The sequence below is a fragment of the Vidua macroura genome, chromosome 5, assembly GCF_024509145.1.
Source record: "Vidua macroura isolate BioBank_ID:100142 chromosome 5, ASM2450914v1, whole genome shotgun sequence".
Taxonomy (NCBI): Eukaryota; Metazoa; Chordata; class Aves; order Passeriformes; family Viduidae; genus Vidua; species Vidua macroura.
The window spans coordinates 66,990,581-67,010,084 of NC_071575.1; the positions used below are offsets into that span (position 1 = coordinate 66,990,581).

Below are 19,504 nucleotides of genomic sequence, written 5' to 3' on the forward strand. Positions count from 1 at the left end.
AAGTGACCTCTAAAGACCAGGATGGGAAACCTGTGCTGAGCATCAGCTTGAGGAGCCAGATTCATGTGCTTTTTGCCCCCTGTGTAGGGAACTTGCCCCAAATGCTGCATTACAGAAGTATTTAATGCTAGTAGAAAATAGATGCAGCAAGGTGGAACAGCTGATGGACTTCAAAGAAAACCTGACCTACAAAATCAGATTGCTGCAGCTAGTTTAGGTAATGAAAGATTATGACGAGTTGTGCATTACTTATTTTTTCTAGTCATTCTCTTGATTTACTTTTGGGCTGACACTGTTAATGTAAGGTTACTAACAATATAGTTGGTAAAATCATATTAATATCATATAGTTGGCACAATAATATTAACACATATCATAAAATTCCATGTGTAATTATGTGTTTAAAGTTTTTAACATCCTTCTGCACAAAATCAACCAGTGAATCAGTTTCAGTATAAGCTTACATGGGAAGTCATTGTTACACCTGATGGAGAATGTGGATTTTATTTTGTTTTTGAAATAAAGATTAAATTGTAGCAAAACCAGGTTAATGGCTGCAGTGGATTGTTTCTGTGGCTCAGAAATTCTGTTATGGCTTGTGTGGCTGAATAACCAAAGTGAACCCTGGAAAGGCAGGTGCTGGGTATGAGACAAACATTGGGGTGCTGCAGCTGAGAGCCACCCAAAAATCTGGTAACTGCTGGTCCTGCAGGATGTTTGGGCCAAGCCCATTTTGGAGACAGCTTTGGGCAAAGCACCTGCCACTATCTCCTTGCTGTAACCATCCTGACTGATCCCAGCTTCCCTGTTGTTAGAGCAGAGTATTCAGGAATCGGGGTAGTAGTGCAATTTCTGGCATAAGAAAAGCATCTCAAAATAGTGAGGCATATAAATTCATCCACCCATTCATCCACATCCATCTCCCCCACTCCTTGTTTACTGCTAGAGCTTAAGCAAAGCAACTGGTTTGGTTTCTTCACCCTATTTTTGCATACAAGCATTGCTTTCACTCCCATGGAGATATGTGTCTTACATATCCCAGTCCTGGAGGCATTTATGAAAATAAAGCATTAACCCTCCTTTGACATTTTAATTTCTGCAGAATCTCCTTTCCTTGGGCCCAAGAGACAGGAACTGGAAAAAGTGTGAGCTTTCAACATGCTGGCTGAAGGCTGATACCAACATGGAATTTCATAGTGGTTTTGTGGACTCCAGGTAAGAAACTCCTGTTAAGTCTGACTGAGCAAATTCTGTGAAAGCTGAAGTTACAGACCACAAACTAGTTCCTTTTGGTGATTCAGCACTGAGCTTGTGAGAAAACAAAGATATTGAGGAGGCAACTCATCCTCTTCCTCAGAGAAATACCATGCAGACCTAGGGAGTGTTTTATTCTATACTCTATTTATTCTGAGGAATGCACAGGAGGTGTTGCCAAGCAATGTCACAGTTACTGATTTTGTCCCCTAGCAGTGACACCCCACTCAGCAAATGGTACCAACAGGAGACTGAAATGAATGCTACACGCCAAGTTGCACCAATAAAAGCACCAGTAAGAGATGAGGGCTGCAGAATGCTGAGGTGAATCTGTCCAGTTGCTTCAAATGAAGTAATTTATTTCTCTTCCAGCCCCTCTGCAAGCAAACAAGAGGCATTGACAAGACCTCTGGTCCATGTGAGATGTTTAGTGGCACTTTGATCGAATCACTAAGGTTAGAGGGGGTTTTGGTACTTAAAAATATCCTGTGATCCTACTGGACATGAGCTAGGGGCAGGAAAAGGCTCAGGTCCAGGATAAGCTGGTTAAATGCCTCAGGCATCCCTACAGAGGTGTGCTGTCAGAAAAATGCCAGTATGGAGACAGCAGTTCTCAGGAGCCACCTCTTGGTCTGAGACAGCTACTGTTCCTATTTAAAATACCAGAAAAAGGGTAAAAATTTTAAAATGTAATCACTCAGCTCTTTAAAACCACTCACAAAGTGGTGCCAGATTCATTAAAATGTTTTTTAAAGTAGGAGCTACAGGTCTGTAGCTCTGTAGTGTGGATGGTGCTGAGGGACAGGGAGCTCTGAGTTTCCACCATAAACACTGCTGGCTTGCAGGGCCAAAGCCATGGAAGGGTTTTGTAACAGGTAAGCCAAGGAAAAACTCGGGACATCTGTTTGACATCTATTTCTAAAGGCTCAGAGTAATTTTGAAGCCAATGGAGAATGCTCTGTGCCTACAACCCTCTCACACCCCTTTTTGTCCAAGAGCTGAAGACAGGTTGGCATGAACACACCAGAGTATTAATTTCATAAGTGCTTATGGAATCTACAGTCATTCCCATTCATGATGATTTGTCACCTAATAGCGAGGACACTCTTGTGTTGTTAGTTGGAAAGAATAGGCATGACTGTGCATTTCATGTGAAGTCTTACTCAGTCAATTAAAAAAAGATCAAAGTTCAATATCCATGCAGCAGCCTGGTGGACACTTGGCAGATGATCTTTTCATCAAAAATTGATTCCCCTACTGAGTCATCACAAAACCTGAATCCTCTTGGCGGTCCAGTATAAATGTGTCTCAGATACAAAAATCCATCCATATGTTATGGAAAAGATCAATTCCAGGTCACTTAAGACTATTGAGAAATTTTGGTTGTTCTTCTCCTCTTGGTAAAAGCGTTTCTCCACCAATCTTCGGACCTTTTTTCTCCTGGAAACATGAACCACGGAGAAAAGAAGTTAAATGTGTGTTAGGTGTCTCCCAAACACTTTTCTGGCAGAAATTGTGGTAGGGCTAAATTACCTGACTAAGCATTGACAGACCCTCTAGGGACCTTGACATTCTGAATTCTTACAACTTTGTTCAAATGCCATTTCCCCACGGTTAAACAAAACAAAGCTTTGAGAACAGAAAGCAAAAAGTAGAAGTCCACTATAACACAGCCTGCAGGCACCTGTGTGTACCTGACAAAATGCAGAGCTGTTGGCTCTGCTGGGAGCTCGTAAGGGCACAGAACCAAAGAGGGGGACAGAAGTACCACAGAAAGCAGCCAGAGTGCTGAGTGCTCAGAACTGCTGGCTTACACTTACCTTTAGCATCCCATCTCGCTCCCACTTGAAGAGGCCACAGTTACTGAAAGATGAAGATGGCATGTGAGGACCACTGTGCTGTGTTTGCTACACAGTATGAGGGGATCCTAAAGTAGCCCCACACCCAGCCCACGCTCCTTGGCACAAGGGCTAACATTGCCCTCTTAGGACACAGTTTGGTGACTCACAACAAGTTACTTGTGAAGGGACCGTACCCAAGTCCCTGTCACTATTTTATGAGGTTCATTTCTTACCTGCAGGGCTTTTTTGGAAGCCTGTCAAGGGAAATAGCTCTGCTTCCACAAGGACATTTGAAAAATCTCTTGATGGCATCATGCCAGAGGTAGTCGTGGTTATTCTGCACACAAGTCTCCAGAGGCTTGAAATAGGTGTAATTACACTGTCAGGGAGGAGAGAGAGAGCGTATGAGACCTGTTCTGGGGGCTGGCAACAGCTGAATGTTCAGAGGAAAGCATCCCTGTCCTCTCCCATCCTGAGGAGCCCAGCAGTTGGATCACCACCCCAGGCTTTGTCACTGCTCCTTCTAATGCCATCCTCCCCTTGCCACCACCCTGTGGTCCTGTTTCCAGCACTTCGTGGGGCACAAGTGTCCCTCTATGCAATCCCAAAACAGGTAGGGAAGGCAGCAAGAGGGAAAGCTCAGCAGGGGCTGAAACTTTGGAAGTGGAAGGTAATGCTTTCCTTCCTCTCAGTACATTTGGAACAGTCATAAAGCTCCACTCCTCTTCCTGATGGCCAAGTCCCTGGAAATGCAGATAGAGGATTCCCACCCAGTGTTAATGTTTTCAAGGACTTTGCTTATTTTTTCATGAAATATGGGGAACTGAGGGTCCTGGTACAAAACACTTCATGGAGGAAACGGAGAAATTCAGGACAGCAATACCCATGGAACCACTGGCATAAGCACTGAGCTGAGATGTTGAGCACAGCACTAAAGCCTTGCCATGTCTCAGTCACTCTGTGCACAAACTGCTCTCAGCAACAGGCATAAGGAACGAAACATCAATCCCTGCCCTGGATCACAGCCAAGAGAGTGACAGATGGGAGTCTGCAGGATACTCCAGTACCATTTTGTAGAATCCATGTTCCACTCCCCTGCTGGTACCCTGGCTCCCCTTCACTCACCGTTTTACATGTCACAACTCGGCATTTCACTGCTTTAATGTTCCTCATCTTCTCTTCCAGCTCTTCCTTTTTCACCAGTGGCTGAAAGTATTGCTCCTGCAGTTCAGCCTCAGCCTGCAGGGCACACAAAATGGGTTGTGAGGACACAAAGAGGGGAGAGGCCACTCCATAAATGGCCTTAGAACAAATTATTATCAGGCCTGCTTGAAACAGACTGCAGTCTGGGAGCAGAGAAGCACAACATCTCTCTTGTTTTAAACAATCTATTGTTGTACACGTGCTGTACACCAGCACTGACATGAGCCACCTCTGAAATGCACGAGTGGGAATGTTTAAGAACAGCAGGAAGTACTGAAATGAGCACATACCCAGGAGGACAGTGCAGAGAGAAGTCAGGTAGGCAGATGTAATTAATGGAATAGGTTCTTAGGCAAAATATTACTCCCCAGAAGACCTTAAAACAACTACTACTTCACGCCAATAAGTGTCCAAGTGCCACTGGAGGTGCTGTAACCTTGGGAAAGTGCTCAGCAGAGACCCCAAAGTGAGAAACCAAACCTCTCAGCTCTTCAGGGCACCTGATGGCATTTCACAGCTGACATGAGCCCCAGATGAAGGTGGCAGCTGGCTTTATGTGGCCAAGATGTCAAGTAATGAGGGACAAAATAGGTATGTGGCTCATTTGATTTTAAGGCAAAGGGATTTCTTTGATTATCCACCAATAGGAAACTGCACTGATTCTTCCCAGCACAACAAAAAAACTGGTGTCAACTGGCAACATGACCTTAGCCTGGCTATGGCAGCAGTGCTGACTTGTAGGCACTGTGCTTTGTGTGCCCAGAGACACCCAGCCCTACTCCTTGGGACAATCTGGAGCCTGTGAGATGTTTGGGTGCCTGCTTCTTGCTGAAATCATGAGGAGTCCAGTCAGGTCCTGGTTCTAAGCTCTCAGTCACAGCTGGATGGAGGTCATACCTCTTTTAGGACATCTGTGTGCTTGGACTTGGCCTTCAGGATTTTCTGGAACTCTTCTGACTCCAGATAGGCCAGCTGCTCACGCCGTTTCTTTTGGGCAGGTTCCAGTCCATCCATTTCTAGGGAGACAAAAAGGTTCAGTCCTACAAAACAAGGCTGTGATGGCTAAACTTGCTCACTGCAGGAGATTTTGGAAGTCTCAGGTCTCTTGGGCAGATGTTCATGTCAAACAGCAGCCTTTCATAGTCTGGGAACATGAAAATAAGTTCAAATATGGCTTCAGAAAAAAATAAAAGTATTTCATAAAAATAACATTGCATCTTCTCTCAAAGCACTGTACTAGGAATTTTCACATTACTCCCAGGAGTGCAAGCAGTGTTCCCTCACTGACTGATGAAGAAACTTTAAAGGGAATTAAACAATTCGTCCAAGATCACACAGTAAATCACCAGCAGGCAAACTCAACTTCCCACAAAAAATTCAGATACCTTCCCAGGTGGGAAGGTTCTTGTTTTCCCTTGGTGAAGTCAGCCTTGTACTGCAGATGCTCAAGTGCCAGAAGAAAGGGAACAGAGGTTAGCACAGAGAGCTATCAGGGATTACATCTCACACTTTCTCCACAAGGTTAGAGATTTTTTTTAGTCTTTCCAACAAACCCTTGAAGTTCCAAACATACCTAACTTGGCCTCTTTTCAGCACAGCAATTAAGTCCTTAACCCAGAGCAACTACTTCTTTGTCAGTAGAACAGAAGCACATTTTTTTCTGTTCTAGAAGCTAACAGTACATACCATTGTCTGCTTCATCACCTTGTGGCTGAGCAACATTTTTCTCAACTCTTTCAACAATTTCTAGGACATCCTCAACATCAGTCCGTTTCCTCTTGACGCTGTTTGGGTCTGTTTTAGGAATAATCTGGCCTTTTGCTCGTAGTCGTTGTATTGCAGCCAGCTAGAAAACAGGAAAGAGCAGGGGAAGTGTTGGTGACCTGTCTGGCTCCCAGCTCCTACTTCCAGAAGTAGCAAAGGAAGGCTGTCAACTGGAAGAGAGAACATCCACTGGCCTCAGCATGGAGCTGGCTGGAGAAATGCCCAATAAAATTCCCAGCTCTGACATGTACCCAACCTCTTGTGACTTCCCAAACCATAAAATGACCTCTCCACAGGTGCTACTAGGCCTGGTGTCTCTGCAGCTGGGCTTTACCTGCTTCACAAATCACTAAGTTTTTCAGAGAAATCAAATAACTTGAGATTTCCACATAAATTGATAATAAGTAGGAACTAATAGAAAATTTATTACAACTATTCCTTCTAATACTCCCAGAATGCTAAGACTTCCTCATTCTAGCTGGAAAAGTTTATTTGACAAACAAATTAACGTATTTTTGCAAAAAAAAAAGATGCAGTCTGTTTTGGTTAAAAAACAAAATTATCCAGAGTCATGACAACACAACTAAACCAGTTGCTTACCTACCTGTCAAACAGAAAACACCTGCAGTTCACTACACTAGCAGTGCCAGAGTTTAGCACTCCAGGAATTTTCAGCAGAAATCCCTTCCCTTAAGAGATTGGCTGAAGGCAAGATGGCAGCATGGACTTTGGCACTGACAGCTATCAGGAACCACAGGTATCCTGTGTGCTGGAATATAGGCCAGTGTGATCCCAAAAATGAGAAAATTCACCAACACCAAAACTGAGCTGAACAAAGACTATTCTTTTACTACAAACCAAACTTCCCTTAACCTCTCTTTAATACTTTAAAGATTGAAAGAGAGCTGGTACCTTTTTGGCTTCTGCCAAGCTGTCTAGCTTTGGCCTTGGAGGAGGAGACTTGTCAAAGAAGAGGATATCTTCTCCTTCTGAGAAGCCTGTACCTAGCCTGGGCCTTTGAGGAGTTGACATTTTTGCAGCTTTGGGAAACTCTGCCCCAGGCACTGGGGAATGGAGGGAGGTCTGTCTGGAGGAGGATGGGAGAGCAGGAGTGCTGGCTTTACCCGTGTTCTGGAGAAACCTTGTAAGACAAGAATAATTCATTCAATTAGGGATACAAATCACAGATAAAAAGGTTTAAGAAACAAATAGGAGGGGATACAGACTACTATTTGGCCTTTAATTGCCAAAAGAATCACACAGCAATTTTGGCATTCAGGAGAAGAAAAGGCTGGTAAAGGACTTGCTGAAATCAAGAGTGACTTGAAGAAGTCACCAGAAGGAATGAATGACCAATTGTTTTGAAAGCTAAAATCAAAGAGAAGCATCACACAAAGCTGAGAAGAAGTGAAAACACAGCTGTCCTTAGGGCTACAGTAACAGAACCTTTCCTGTGAAAGACAGGGTGTCTTACCGCCTCTGAATCTCTTCAGATCGCTTTTTTCTGGCCTCCAGCAATTTCTGTTTCTGTTGCTTGAGCAGTGCTGAAGCAGAGATAGACTGGAAATTTGCCCCTTGCTTCTTTTCAGCATCTGGTAAAAAATAATAAAGCAAAATAAAAAGCCACTTTGTTCAGAAGGAGGTAGAGTGATTTTAGGAGTGGGTTGTCCTTCAGGCAAAAGGACAATACCTGTTTTGGTCCAGTGCTTGCGGAGGTTTCGTGCTCCAAAGGTTGGCTGTGCCAGCAGTTCCCTGAATTCTTCAGAACACTGCATGGGTCTCTTTGCTGCACCTGAGTGGAAGAGGCAGAAATACAACAGATTTGACTTGAGGAAGAGAAGCAGGCCTGGCTTTTGAGATGTAAAACTGTCTAGTTTGGAGGAAACCCTTGTAGGTCAGCTGACCACTTCTCAAAGCAAGACCAACCTTTCTATTCTATTTGTTTGCCCAAGGTCTTGTCATTTGTCATAGACATTTCTATCCCTTCAGCAACCCAATCACTCAGTTCCTCATCAGCCTTGGCTGTCTGTGTTACTCCCACCATTCCCATTTTTAGGATACTTGACAGTCCTGAAGGCTCCACACTTTATACCCAGAGAATTTAGAGCAGCTAAAAGCTGCTATGGACATACACTATGTTGTCTGAAATGGAGTCAGCGAAGTGATGGAACTGAAAAATGTAAATAAGACTAAGTGGCACCTAGAACACAGTTTGAATAATCTGTCACCCGCTGTCCAAGGAGCATAAAGAGTGTAATATTAAGTGCTTTACAGAAACAAAACAGAGGCAGGGAAGACTGATGACATCCCAGGGGCTACAAAAGGAACATGCTTTGACACAAAAGACAAGCACTAGAAACAATGTGGGTTCTCAGGAGGTTGCCTGCATTGCCGACCTGACTGATTTATACTTGGTATTCCTTAGAAGCTTTCAAGGTGGCAGAAGTAATTTGTTTTAATCAAATAAAATAAATCCTCTGGTTCAAAGTTCTTAAAACTTCCAATTCCCATTAATCTGGAAAAGATCTTCTGTCACTGTCCAAAGACAGAACAGGAGACTTAATTTGGGGGCACTGATGAAAAAAAGATGTATGAAGCCACACAGTTGCCTATTACATTTGCCTTGAAACTGTGATCTCAAGAGGGAAGAGGAGTTTTGACCAGCTGAGGAAGCAAATCACCCCTTCTGCAGCAAAGGGACTGCCAGGTTCAGTCAGTGACTAGAAGGCCCTGGGACACATCTACACATCGAGCTGGGAACATCTAGAGACTGAAGAGACTACTTAAGTAATTGGGTACCAATTTTCTGCCTGGTTTCCTGGACAATTGCATCAGATCCTTTCACGACCAGGTTGGAGAGAGTGGTTTGAATCTTCCTTTTCGGCACAGCAGCTGCTGCACTAGAAAGAGGAAACAAATCCAGAACATCAGAGTTTTCCCATGCTTAGAGCAAGGACAGAAGCCTGAATACTAGCCCAGTGCTACAACAAAACTCCAGCCACTCTAAAGGGCCAGCTGTCTGTGTTTTGGAAGGATGTGAATCTAAATCCAAATTCCAGCATAATGTTTAGGATCTCCCATTTCTCCCTTTGTTGAGACATGTAGTTCCTATGCATTACAGAACAACTAAACATAGATCAAAGCTTTGCTTCGCTCACAGGTCGTTCCAGGGATGGAAAGGAGGTTGGAATTGCTTCATTATTGTGGAGTCACACCAGGTATCAGAGGGCAGCAGTAAGGGAATAAAAGCTGTGCCCAAGCACAGGGCTGGATCCAGCTGTGACTCATCTTTCCACAGCTGTCTTCATGGGATTTGGATAAAGGACCTGGCCACTATGAGATGCATACTGATCTTGGTCAGTCCTGTTTCCTCACTAACCCAGAGTAACGCTGTATTATTTCAGCCAGGGAAGACATGAGGAAATACAGAAAACACCAACTCTGGCATTAAATGCAGTAAGCCATAAGAAAATACAGTTACAATCTCAGAGACTCAAATGCTTGGGATCTCATGATCTCAAAGTCCATTAATCTACTGAAACACAAAGCTGCCTGACTTCACACCACAGTATTAATGTAGAGGTAAAAACAACCCTTACCACCTTAGTACCAACTGAAAAATTTCCTGTCAAACAGCAGCTTTGCTACCCCATGTGGCCAGTAGGATTATGCCAAGTGTGGGGCTTTATTCCTTTTTGGTGAACGTAGTTAAGGCAAAGGCATTCTCTAAATGAATAAATAGACTCCTTTAGACATAGCTTCAGGCTCCCTTGTATATGTGAGGGAAATTCTGTTCAAAAGCAAGGGAAATAAATGGTTTATCTTACACTGAGGCTGCATATGCTGCTGAAGAGACTCCTCCATAATAAAACCCATCCTGACACAGCCTCTCCTTCAAAGTGGGATTTTTCCGACCAACTTTTTTGGGAATGCGGCCACCAGAAAAGGTGGACTGCAGATCTGCCCGCTTCGAGCTGAGCTTCTTGTACTGGGACTGTATGTGATACTGACAATATTCACAGTCATTCTGAAAAGAAACAGGAGAAGCCTGTTACAGAACACCAGCAATTACAATTTCCTTTGTTCCTCTAGCCCACATGCATCATTGTATGGCTAAAATGAAGTAACATTTCTACTGTGATACTCCAGCATTTGACCAAGCAAAAATATGTCCACACTCGAGCAATGAAAAACAAATTGCCTCTACTAATCACTAGAAACAACCCTGTGCATCAAGGAATTTTAAGGCCATTCCTTCAAGTCAACTCCTATCTCACCCAGGACCTCTTGCCCAGATTCTGTATTCCCGACTCTACTCAGTTTTATGTACTGTATGCACAGCCTCCTCCTGGAGTGGGTCTGCAAACACAGACTTGACTGGCTACAAGTACCTTCTGTATTTTTCTTCTTCCCACTTCCCACACTTCCAGCTCCTCCCCAGTTCTTCATTCCTTCATTTTTTCTCCTCCTTCTGATACCCTACTATCTACAACCCTTCTCACTTGGGCAAGGTTCCTTTCAGGGATCACAGCATCACCATAGCCATGAAGTAACATAATCCACAAGTCCTTTAAACTAGTACAAGTCAGTAATGTCCTAAAAGAAGGATCCCAAAACTTTTTTTCTCTCATTTCCAGTGCCCTACATTCAGGTGTAAGTACTCTAATAGCTTGCAGGTATGCTGGACAAGGGAGCTTATTGGGTTAAAATCATTAAAAAAAATATAGCCATTCCCCAAAAAATCTTGTGTTGTTTTTCTCTGGATGAGTTTTCTAGTGCAGTGCATGGAAGCTTGCACTGGAGCAAAGAAGAAAGGGTGTGGCATCATGGGTCAATACCATCCCCTTTCACTGCAGCACCAACCTTGCATTGGGAAAGCCCCTGCACAGTGACAGCACAGAAACAGCTCCTCGGTTTCATTTCTCACTTTCTCCACCCACTTTAGTTAGTTGCAAGTCAAGATCCAGGAACAAGTAAAAAAGTCAGAGTATCAGTACAAAATCAGCAGCCAGATTTTCACCAACAGCTTAGGAATGCCCTAACTACTGAGATACAGACCAGGTTCACAATCTGTGCACAAGGATCACCATTCTTCTTCCTGGCTTTGCAGGTGCCCATATCCAGAGCTTCTCCCATGAGGAGGATCTTCTGCGGATGGTCAATGGACAAACACACCTAGACAGAAATCAGAACACTTCTGAATAGGCCTCTTTCTAAATGTCACTGGTTTGTCTCTGATCTGGTTCAGTACCTCTGGTACTAATAATGTAGTCTTAAAATGCAGGCCTAGCTTAAGAAAGCCACATGCTCTATTCAGATTGAGAAATGGCTCAGTTAAAAAGAAAAAAGTGAATTTATTTCTCACAAAGAGATGAAAGACATTTGAGTTCTATGCTCAGAGCCTCAGGAAACCAAAAAAACACCTAAGGCAGTTCTAATTGTGCTGTAAATGGTCCTGTAGAGCTGCTTGGCTCTGATACCATCATGACACCCACATCCAGCAAGGGATGGAAGAGCTGTACCAGGGCTCTCTGTCCTTCTCCAAATGTCTTGGTCCAATCAAAACTGAGTCCTGTGCAAGAAGAGCATCTGCTTCACGCCACCAAATACACCAGGGACTGTGTCTGTAGCCAAGGGACAATTTCAGAAGTCAGTTTTAATGTAGTAACAAATGTGAACAATTTAGCTAGGAAGAGCCACTCTTGACAGTTAAATGCAGCCCTCTTATTAAATCTGGTGTGCCTTTCTGCTCACCAACAGGACTATCTACTGCTTATTCATGCTAATTTAAGCAATTATATAGCTTAAAAGACAATTAATGAGAGCCTTAATTTTTCTATTTGGAGAATTTAAAATGCAGAACACCACATGATCAGCTACTAGACTGAAATTTCCCTTGACAGAAGTAACTGGAAACAGGTTCCATTCCAATACAATTAAAAATATACTAATTTATTAGCAAAATTAAGCCATCTTAAATGTTCTGAATTTATAAATAATCAATTAAACAAGTGAACTACTATGTATCAGCCAACAAAAATTTACATAATACATTGTTTGTTTAATAAATCAAATATTGCTGCATCTCTGTTGTGATTTTTGAACCAGAAATATTTTGTAATCGTATCTCATGCTTGAATTAGAAGAGAGAAAATGTGCTTCTCCATCTTTTTCAGCTTTTAGAGACCTCTAGGCTGAAATAGCTGTTACACTGAAGTAGCTGAATAAACTGAAATGAAAATACACTCCCTATATTTGTGGAAGAGCCAACTGCTACCGACAGCAGATTAAAAACTGGAATAAGCTCTGGGTTTAAATGCTTAATAGGACTTACTGAAGTCTCCCAGAAGGCCAGGAGCAGATACACACCATGCAATTACCTGAATGCAATTCAAACTGTTGTGCAGACTGCTGCAATTTCAAACTGAAGATGTGCTATAAAGTGAAATCTCAGCCAAATATGAAAAGGTTCAGCTATAGGTTTTTATCTACAGCTGAATGAAAAATCCTCTCACCTCATCTGAGCCTTCTTTAGGTTTCATAGGGTTGGCATTGAGCAGGCCAACAACGGTGCCTTGGTCGGTCTTCCAGTGCTCCTTGTGGACTTCACCAAACAGGAAGAGCGAGACGCACTCATTGAGGTCCCGCAGGTCGTTCAGCCGCCAGATACTGAAGGTTCTGCCCTGGAACAGACATTCCCTTTCCTTTCAGCTTTGCTGCAGACATGCTGACTGCATCCCCTCTGGCTGTTTGTTTTAAAGAGCTACTCTGACTTTCCCCCTCCCAAGGTTTTCATGATTTAGAAAAGCATGGTTTATAACCTCAGTAGAGCTTCGATACAGTATCTCCAGCCATCCATGTTGCCAGTTCTAGGGTTCTTAAAGGCCAAAATAGCAAATAATTCTGCCATCACCAACCTTTTTGATATCAAAGCTGAGCAGTACACTTGTTCCTTGAATAAAGAGGTTTTTACCCCACTGAACACACAAAACCACTGCATATCCAGATCTGTTTCATCAATGACTTTCTACAGGGCACAAACAATACTTGATGAAACCAGACAAGCCAAGATCTCTAATACAGAAGTTTTCCATTAACTACATGAAGTTGGCTGATTAAGTTGAAGATCTAGGAAAGTTTCTCAGGAAAGACCACCGGCATTTCACTTGAACAGAGCAAGGGATACAAGGAAGTTACTTACATTATTTGCGCTCTGAGGAGTGACCTTCTTCACTATGACTCCAAATGTTACCCAGTCTATTTCCTCCAGATTTTCAGTAGCAAGTTTGCTCTTCAGCTGAGACAGTCGGATGAGCTTCCTGTTAGCCATTTTCCTGTCCATTTCGGCCGAAGACACCCGGGGTTTTCTAGATCCAGTGAAAGCAGGTAAAAGACAACATATCCATTGGCTTTGATCAAGCAATGGACAAATGGACAATGAAAACCAAACAGCACTTCCCTGGGGAGACTACATCTTGGTGCAATCACCTCTGTGCCTTACTTCACCCTGAGGTCACTTGAAATAAAACCCCCCATAACAGAAAGCTACTGATGACACTCGTTTTTGTCCAAATAGCTACATTGCAACTCAGCCCTAAGCCTGCATTAATCTGCTCATTTCAGACTGACCAAGAATGGCTGACTGAGCTGGGCATACAGCTCAGGTTCTGGTGAGAACACCATGAGGATCCGGAGTCCTCTTGTGGCCACGCTGAGTATAGGGATGGTGAGTGGCTCCTGAGGCTTCTGTGTGCAGCAAAAACTGGCTCAACTAGAGCTCAGCTGGGCTTTGCACATGGCCACTGCTTCCTGGCTCCACCACTGAGGATATCCCAGGGAAGGCAGTATTAGTGAAATTAGAGCTTTTCTGTTAGAAAAGAGCAGAGGTAAAAACAGAAACATGGTATTAAGCCCAAAGTCAATGATACATGATTACTGATCAAAAAGCCAGTGCTGTGGCTTTGTGTTTCATCCCTTGACTAATCTGACACAGTTAAACCACGTATATACATTGTGTTTTCTTTGCCTTTACTGGAGGGGCTGTCCCCAGACGGGGCTCAGAGCTGGGCTGCTGACCTTAATCTCAGTCCTGAGAAGGTTTCCACAGACACTGGCTGCGTGGTTGCACTGGAGCATGCCGGCACGGGAGGAGTTTTCTCTCTGGTCACCTTACTGGGTGTGTTCCCTACGGCAGACTTGAGAGGCTGGAACGCCAGACCGAGGACTTGCCGTGGAGGAGGAATTTTGTTCTCTTTAGCAGAAGAAAAAAAGGCATAGCTCCCATTATAAAGAATACAATAATAACAAGCTCTCTGCCACTGTGACCAGATCACTTCTGGTGCACTGAGTAGTATAACACTGTCCTGGATGTGTCCACACTGCTGGGAACTATAAGCTTTCAACAGAAGTTCAGTGTCTTTAGTAAAAGGTAGACTGAGAATGGTACCTGCTGAGGATGCTTTTGATTTCTGCATTCCTTGCTTGGCTGGTGGTAAAGGATTATCCAGTTGGGCCAAGAAGCATGGTGACTCTTGCAGCTTCCGAACTTTCCTTTCCTTTAAGGGTGGACGGGGAGATTTACCTGGCCAAAGGAACAAAAAACAATGAGACTTCAGGATCCAGACTCAGACTCTAAGCACTGCTCCAAACTGTGTAATTCCTGAATAACAAGTCCGAGTCAGTGCCCCACATGGAAACCTTTCAGCCAATTTGTCAGCTGAAATGCAACAGCTGGAAAAGCACCAAAGACTCTTCCTCGTGACGACTTAAGACCTTGGATGTCACTGCAACTTCAAAGCTGTGGAAAGTAGAAACATCCCCTGTTTTGCTATCTTTCCATGAAGTTTCATTACTACATCCAGCACGCTATAGCAACAACACAGCTGCATATACTGGGTGTTCCAACATCTGCCAGTAAGAAGGGACACCTCCAGAAGAGTCTGGAGCACTTAGTCATGAAACCTGTCCAATGTAGAATTAATCCATGATTCAGAGACAAAAACAGATTTAATCTGTAGCTGTAAGAAACAACCTGTGTGGGAATACACCAGACCACTATCCCTGCTTGCTACTTAGGGCCCACTTCACAATTATTTTATGTCCTGCCTATAAACTCACATGGGAAAGCCAATAAATCATAAACCCATTTAATCAGTTTCATTACCAGGGGTTTTCTTCTCAGGGCCTGAACTGGATTGCTGCCCAAGAGCAGTCTTCTGCAACTGCTCCTGTAACATCTTCATCTGTTCTTGCAATTTTCTCAGCTCAGCTAGGAAAGAAAGGAAAGGAAAAAGGATAATAATGAAGACAGCAGGAAGCCATTGCATACAGGGATTTATGAGATCCTTGGAAGTCTGCATCATGGAAACTTAAATGAAGACTTGAGTCATAATGCAGATTTACTTGATTCTACATAGCTCATAGTGAAGGCAAACTTTTCCATACAGCCTGGAGATGGGTCCTCTCATAAAAGTATTTTACTTAATTGTGGTGTGTTCCTTCCCATGTTGAATAAAACTTTCCTGCTCACCATAAGACAATTTAAATGGCTGATGATTGCACTCCTTAGCATAAAGAAGTACTTCCTTATAAAATCAAATACACAGCCTGGACACAGGAAAGCTGTGGCCAGCTCTGCTTCCACAATGACTTCCACACTGGTAGGGCAGAATCTCCTGTCAATAAGTCCTGAGGGGGACAGAACTGCTGTGCTGGTGAAAGATGCCAGGATGATATCTGATGCCCTGAAGAGTGAGGAAACATTGCTCTTCATCAGACAAGGCACAGGTACCCAGGCAATCTTCCCTATGCTACTCAGCACAGCTCTATTAGTCTCCCTGGTTTAAGTCCTCTGTCTTTCTTTTGGGAAAACAGGTTTGGTGAGTTTGGCCACTGGATGCTGAAAACTGAACTCAGAAACTTTCACAAGGCCTTACAGTATTTCCTCTCCAGTCATCACCAAGAACAGGCAGGCCATACCTCCTGCCTGTTAGCTCTCTAGAGACAGAATATATCAAACAAAACACATCAAAGATGCTGTTGCAGAAACCTTGTAGTTCTTCATTGGTTTTCTCCTTTGTCTGACTGGGAGCTGAAGTGGGGACAGCTTTCTCTGCCTCCTCCTCTTCCAGCAGGTCATCTACATCTCCAAACAGCGTAGCCAAGTTCTCCTTCTGCTCATCAATCATGCTGTCCTCAGCATCAACCTCCTCAGTGTAGGATGCATCATCTTCTGCATCAAAGAGCTCATCGTACTCATCTGGTTCTCCATCTTCATCCTCAGGAGCATCTTCCTCCTCAGGAGAATTCCTCTCCTCAGTTGCTTCGTTTTCTTCCAGAAGGGAAGCCAACAGATCCAAGTCATCATCAGCTAAGGCAAAAAATAGACTCAGAGTTATTTCTGTCCAGTTAAAGAAAAGCTGCTAAGGAATAAACATCCAAGACACCTTGATTACAAGCTAATGACAACTGAAACTAAATCAGAGCAGCAAGTAGCATTTTTTTTTTAATACACTTCAGTTTTAACTAAAGGCATCTAGAGCAGCTTCTGGCTGTGAGGCCAGATGGAAATGTAGTTGCAGATGCTCTCAGCTTGTGGCACAAGCTGGCAAGTCGGTAGAAAACTTGCCAGCTACTCAGCACTGGCTTTTCCTCCTATGCAGTTCCTTGAACAGCAGCTGCTGTTGCACAGAAAAGCCTGGAACCTGTAAACATGTAGCCAACAGAGACACTCATGTGGCTTTTGCCAATCGAAGGGGAAGAGGGATATGCAAGGCAGGCAACAAAGCATATCCTCAGATACAGTTTGCTCCTGGAAAAACACGGAGAACAAAGAAATAGGGACAAAAATTGAAAAGAGATAAGTACAGAGAAAAGAATGGGACAGACAGAGCAGAAATGAAAACTGGAGCAAAGCAAGAAACTGATTTAGCCTTTGTTGCTGAGGAAAACACCAAACCAGGGAAGGCAGAGAGCAGCCTCACAGGAAAGCGGCAAGAAGGAAAGCAAGAGGCAACCTCAAAGGACTCAGCAAATAAATTCAGTAGAATGTAAATTCCTTTGCTAAAAGCCTTACCAGGTCTTCTGAACACTTGAACTTACTAGCTAACAGGCTGATAAGAAGACACATTTCCCACTGAAAGGAAGAGAATTTTCTCCCTTACCGTCCATAGTTTCACCAGGATTTCTCCAAGAGCCCCTCAAGGAAAAATATTCTGTTATGGGGAAAACAAAAGTGATACTGTTAAAGTACATATAGCTCATCTAGAAATATATATTATGTTCAGGCTCCTTATTTGGTAATTTGCAATCTACCAGCTTGGTTTTGTTTACAGCTGCAGATGAGGACTCCACTCAGTTTAAAACCCTCTACATCAAAACTCTGACCCATGCTGAACCCACTGCAGTCTAAAGACACTACTTTTATAAAAAAGGCCCATTACACAGAATTTAAATTCCTACCAAGTTCTCATAGTAATAACCATTTCCACCTCACCTGATTACACTGAGTACACCATAATTAGAGCTAGCATTTAACTAGTTATTAAAATCTAACAGTTGTTATTCTCAAAGTGTACATTCTGCGTTTCTCACAGCTTCTCCATAGGTCTGTGAGAAAAAATCAGCACGGGCGGACATGAATGGACCAGGGAAGCTTGGGATATCCACTGAGGCCAAGTGAGTCAAAAACCCAAACTCCAATTGTGCTTACAGATCTTCCTGCTGCAGAATCTTTTGTTTCGTCCATAAACTCCTCTTTTAATAGTTTTCTCATGCTCCAGAATATTAATTTTCAGCAACACCGCTTAACTCGCACGAGCAGGGAAGGCCAGGGACCACCGCGGACCCCGCGCTTTTCCCCTCACGGTTCCGCTCTCCGCTCGGCCGCCTCCCTCACCCAGTAGAACCCCGAGCTCCTGCGGGGCTCCCTCCCCCGCGGCTCACCGACCCTCGGCCCAAGCTCCGTGTGCCCCGGGTATCGCTCCGTGTGCCCCGGGGATCGCTCCGTGTGCCTCGGGATCGCTCCGTGTGCCCGGGGATCGCTCCGTGTGCCCGGGATCGCTCCGTGTGCCCGGGGATCGCTCCGTGTGCTCGGGGATCGCTCCGTGTGCTCGGGGATCGCTCCGTGTGCCCGGGGTCGCTCCGTGTGCCCCGCTGCCCCCGCTCCCCTCACGCACCCCGCTCACCGCCGCGCGCGCCACCAGTACCCGCCAGAATTCGGACCGGCCCCGCCCCTTCCCGCGCATGCGCGCACGCGCCATCTTTAGTGCTGGCAGCCGCGGCGCTGCCCGGCGCCATCTTGGCTGTGGGCGGAGGGGAAGGGGTGGGTGCCCGCTGAGGCGGGGCGAGAGCGGCCTGGGGATCACAGGATCTGTGGGATTGGAAAAGTCCTATGGAGTCCATCCTGTAACAAATTACCACCTGTCAACTAGATCATGGCACTGACTGCCACGTCCGGACTTTCCTTAAACATCTGCAGGGATGGTCACTCCACCAGTGCCGAATCACCCTTTCTGTGAAGAAATTCCTCCCACTGTCCAACTTAAAGCTTCCCCTCGTGCAGCTTGAGGCCATGTCCTCTCATTCTGTCGCTGGTTGCCTGGAAGATGACCCCGACCCCCACCTGGCTCCACTCTCCTGTCAGGCAGTTGTAGAGAGTGAAAAGTCCCCCCTGAACCACCTTTTCTCCAGGCTGAGCCGCCCCAGCTCCCTCAGCTGCTCCTCTTCAGACTTGTGCTCCAGCCCCTTCCCCAGCTCCATTGCCCTTCTCTGGACCTCTCCAGCAGCTCAGTGCCCTTCCTGAGCTGAGGGACCAGAACTGGGCACAGGATTCAAGTTGTGGCCACACCAGTGCTCACAACAGAGGGAAGAATCACACCTCTGGTCCTGCCGGACACATTATTCCTGATACAGGCGCTGGGTAAACCCATTTAGCTGCAGAGTTGCCCGTGTCTGGGCAGAGTGGCCTCAGGGAGGGGTCACAGCAGGTACTATCCCATCTGGATAACTTAAACAATGTCAACACTTGTTTTACACCAACAAATGCAATCCTTGTTATTGTCACATGCAGTGGACAAAATTTTGTAGGTTGGTCAGTTTTTCTTTGGTACAACTATAATTCTGTGAAAAATAGTTCTGAGGATGTACAAGGTCATTGCTGGACTGCAATTAGTAACGACAGCAAAAAATAATCTACCCTGTAACATGAACAGGTTTGAGTGAATTGTGGCTTTATTCTTTGGAGTTCTTTGCTCCTCCTGATTTGTACTATTAGACCTGTTCTTTCATCTTTCTATGAAGACCTATTTCACCTAATGCCCATGTTTTCCTGTTAGCACTCCTGTTCTAACATCCCCTCCCTCTGAAACCTCCTCAGATGATTCATTGTGACTTGACGAATGTGTAAGTAATTCCTTCTTCGGCCTTTCACATTGATTTGCTGT

At 44.5% G+C, this 19,504-nt stretch overlaps 1 protein-coding gene and 1 long non-coding RNA gene across 3 annotated transcripts; one reads left to right on the plus strand and one right to left on the minus strand.

The window, feature by feature from the left end:
• Window positions 1–1,111: 1,111 nt before the first annotated feature.
• LOC128807969 (uncharacterized) lies at window positions 1,112–1,560 on the plus strand. Its single transcript, XR_008437334.1, has 2 exons — window positions 1,112–1,215; window positions 1,468–1,560. It is a non-coding gene; the product is annotated as an uncharacterized LOC128807969 (long non-coding RNA).
• On the minus strand, window positions 1,383–18,188 carry MCM10 (minichromosome maintenance 10 replication initiation factor). 2 transcript variants are annotated; one of them, XM_053978713.1, is made up of 20 exons: window positions 18,010–18,188; window positions 17,225–17,275; window positions 16,111–16,431; window positions 15,226–15,330; window positions 14,509–14,643; window positions 14,139–14,313; window positions 13,264–13,429; window positions 12,578–12,745; window positions 11,121–11,237; window positions 9,890–10,089; window positions 8,862–8,962; window positions 7,753–7,854; window positions 7,537–7,654; window positions 6,975–7,203; window positions 5,985–6,144; window positions 5,196–5,314; window positions 4,221–4,334; window positions 3,329–3,474; window positions 3,075–3,117; window positions 1,383–2,694 (listed from the first exon to the last, which is right to left on the minus strand). In XM_053978713.1, the coding sequence occupies exons 2-20, from the start codon at window positions 17,229–17,231 to the stop codon at window positions 2,611–2,613; spliced, it is 2,610 nt and encodes an 869-aa protein (XP_053834688.1). In that variant the 5' UTR covers window positions 17,232–17,275; window positions 18,010–18,188; the 3' UTR covers window positions 1,383–2,610. The 2 variants fall into 2 exon arrangements, with proteins under 2 accessions (XP_053834688.1, XP_053834687.1); XM_053978712.1 differs by having other exon boundaries at window positions 18,006–18,188.
• Between the last annotated feature and the right edge of the window lie 1,316 nt (window positions 18,189–19,504).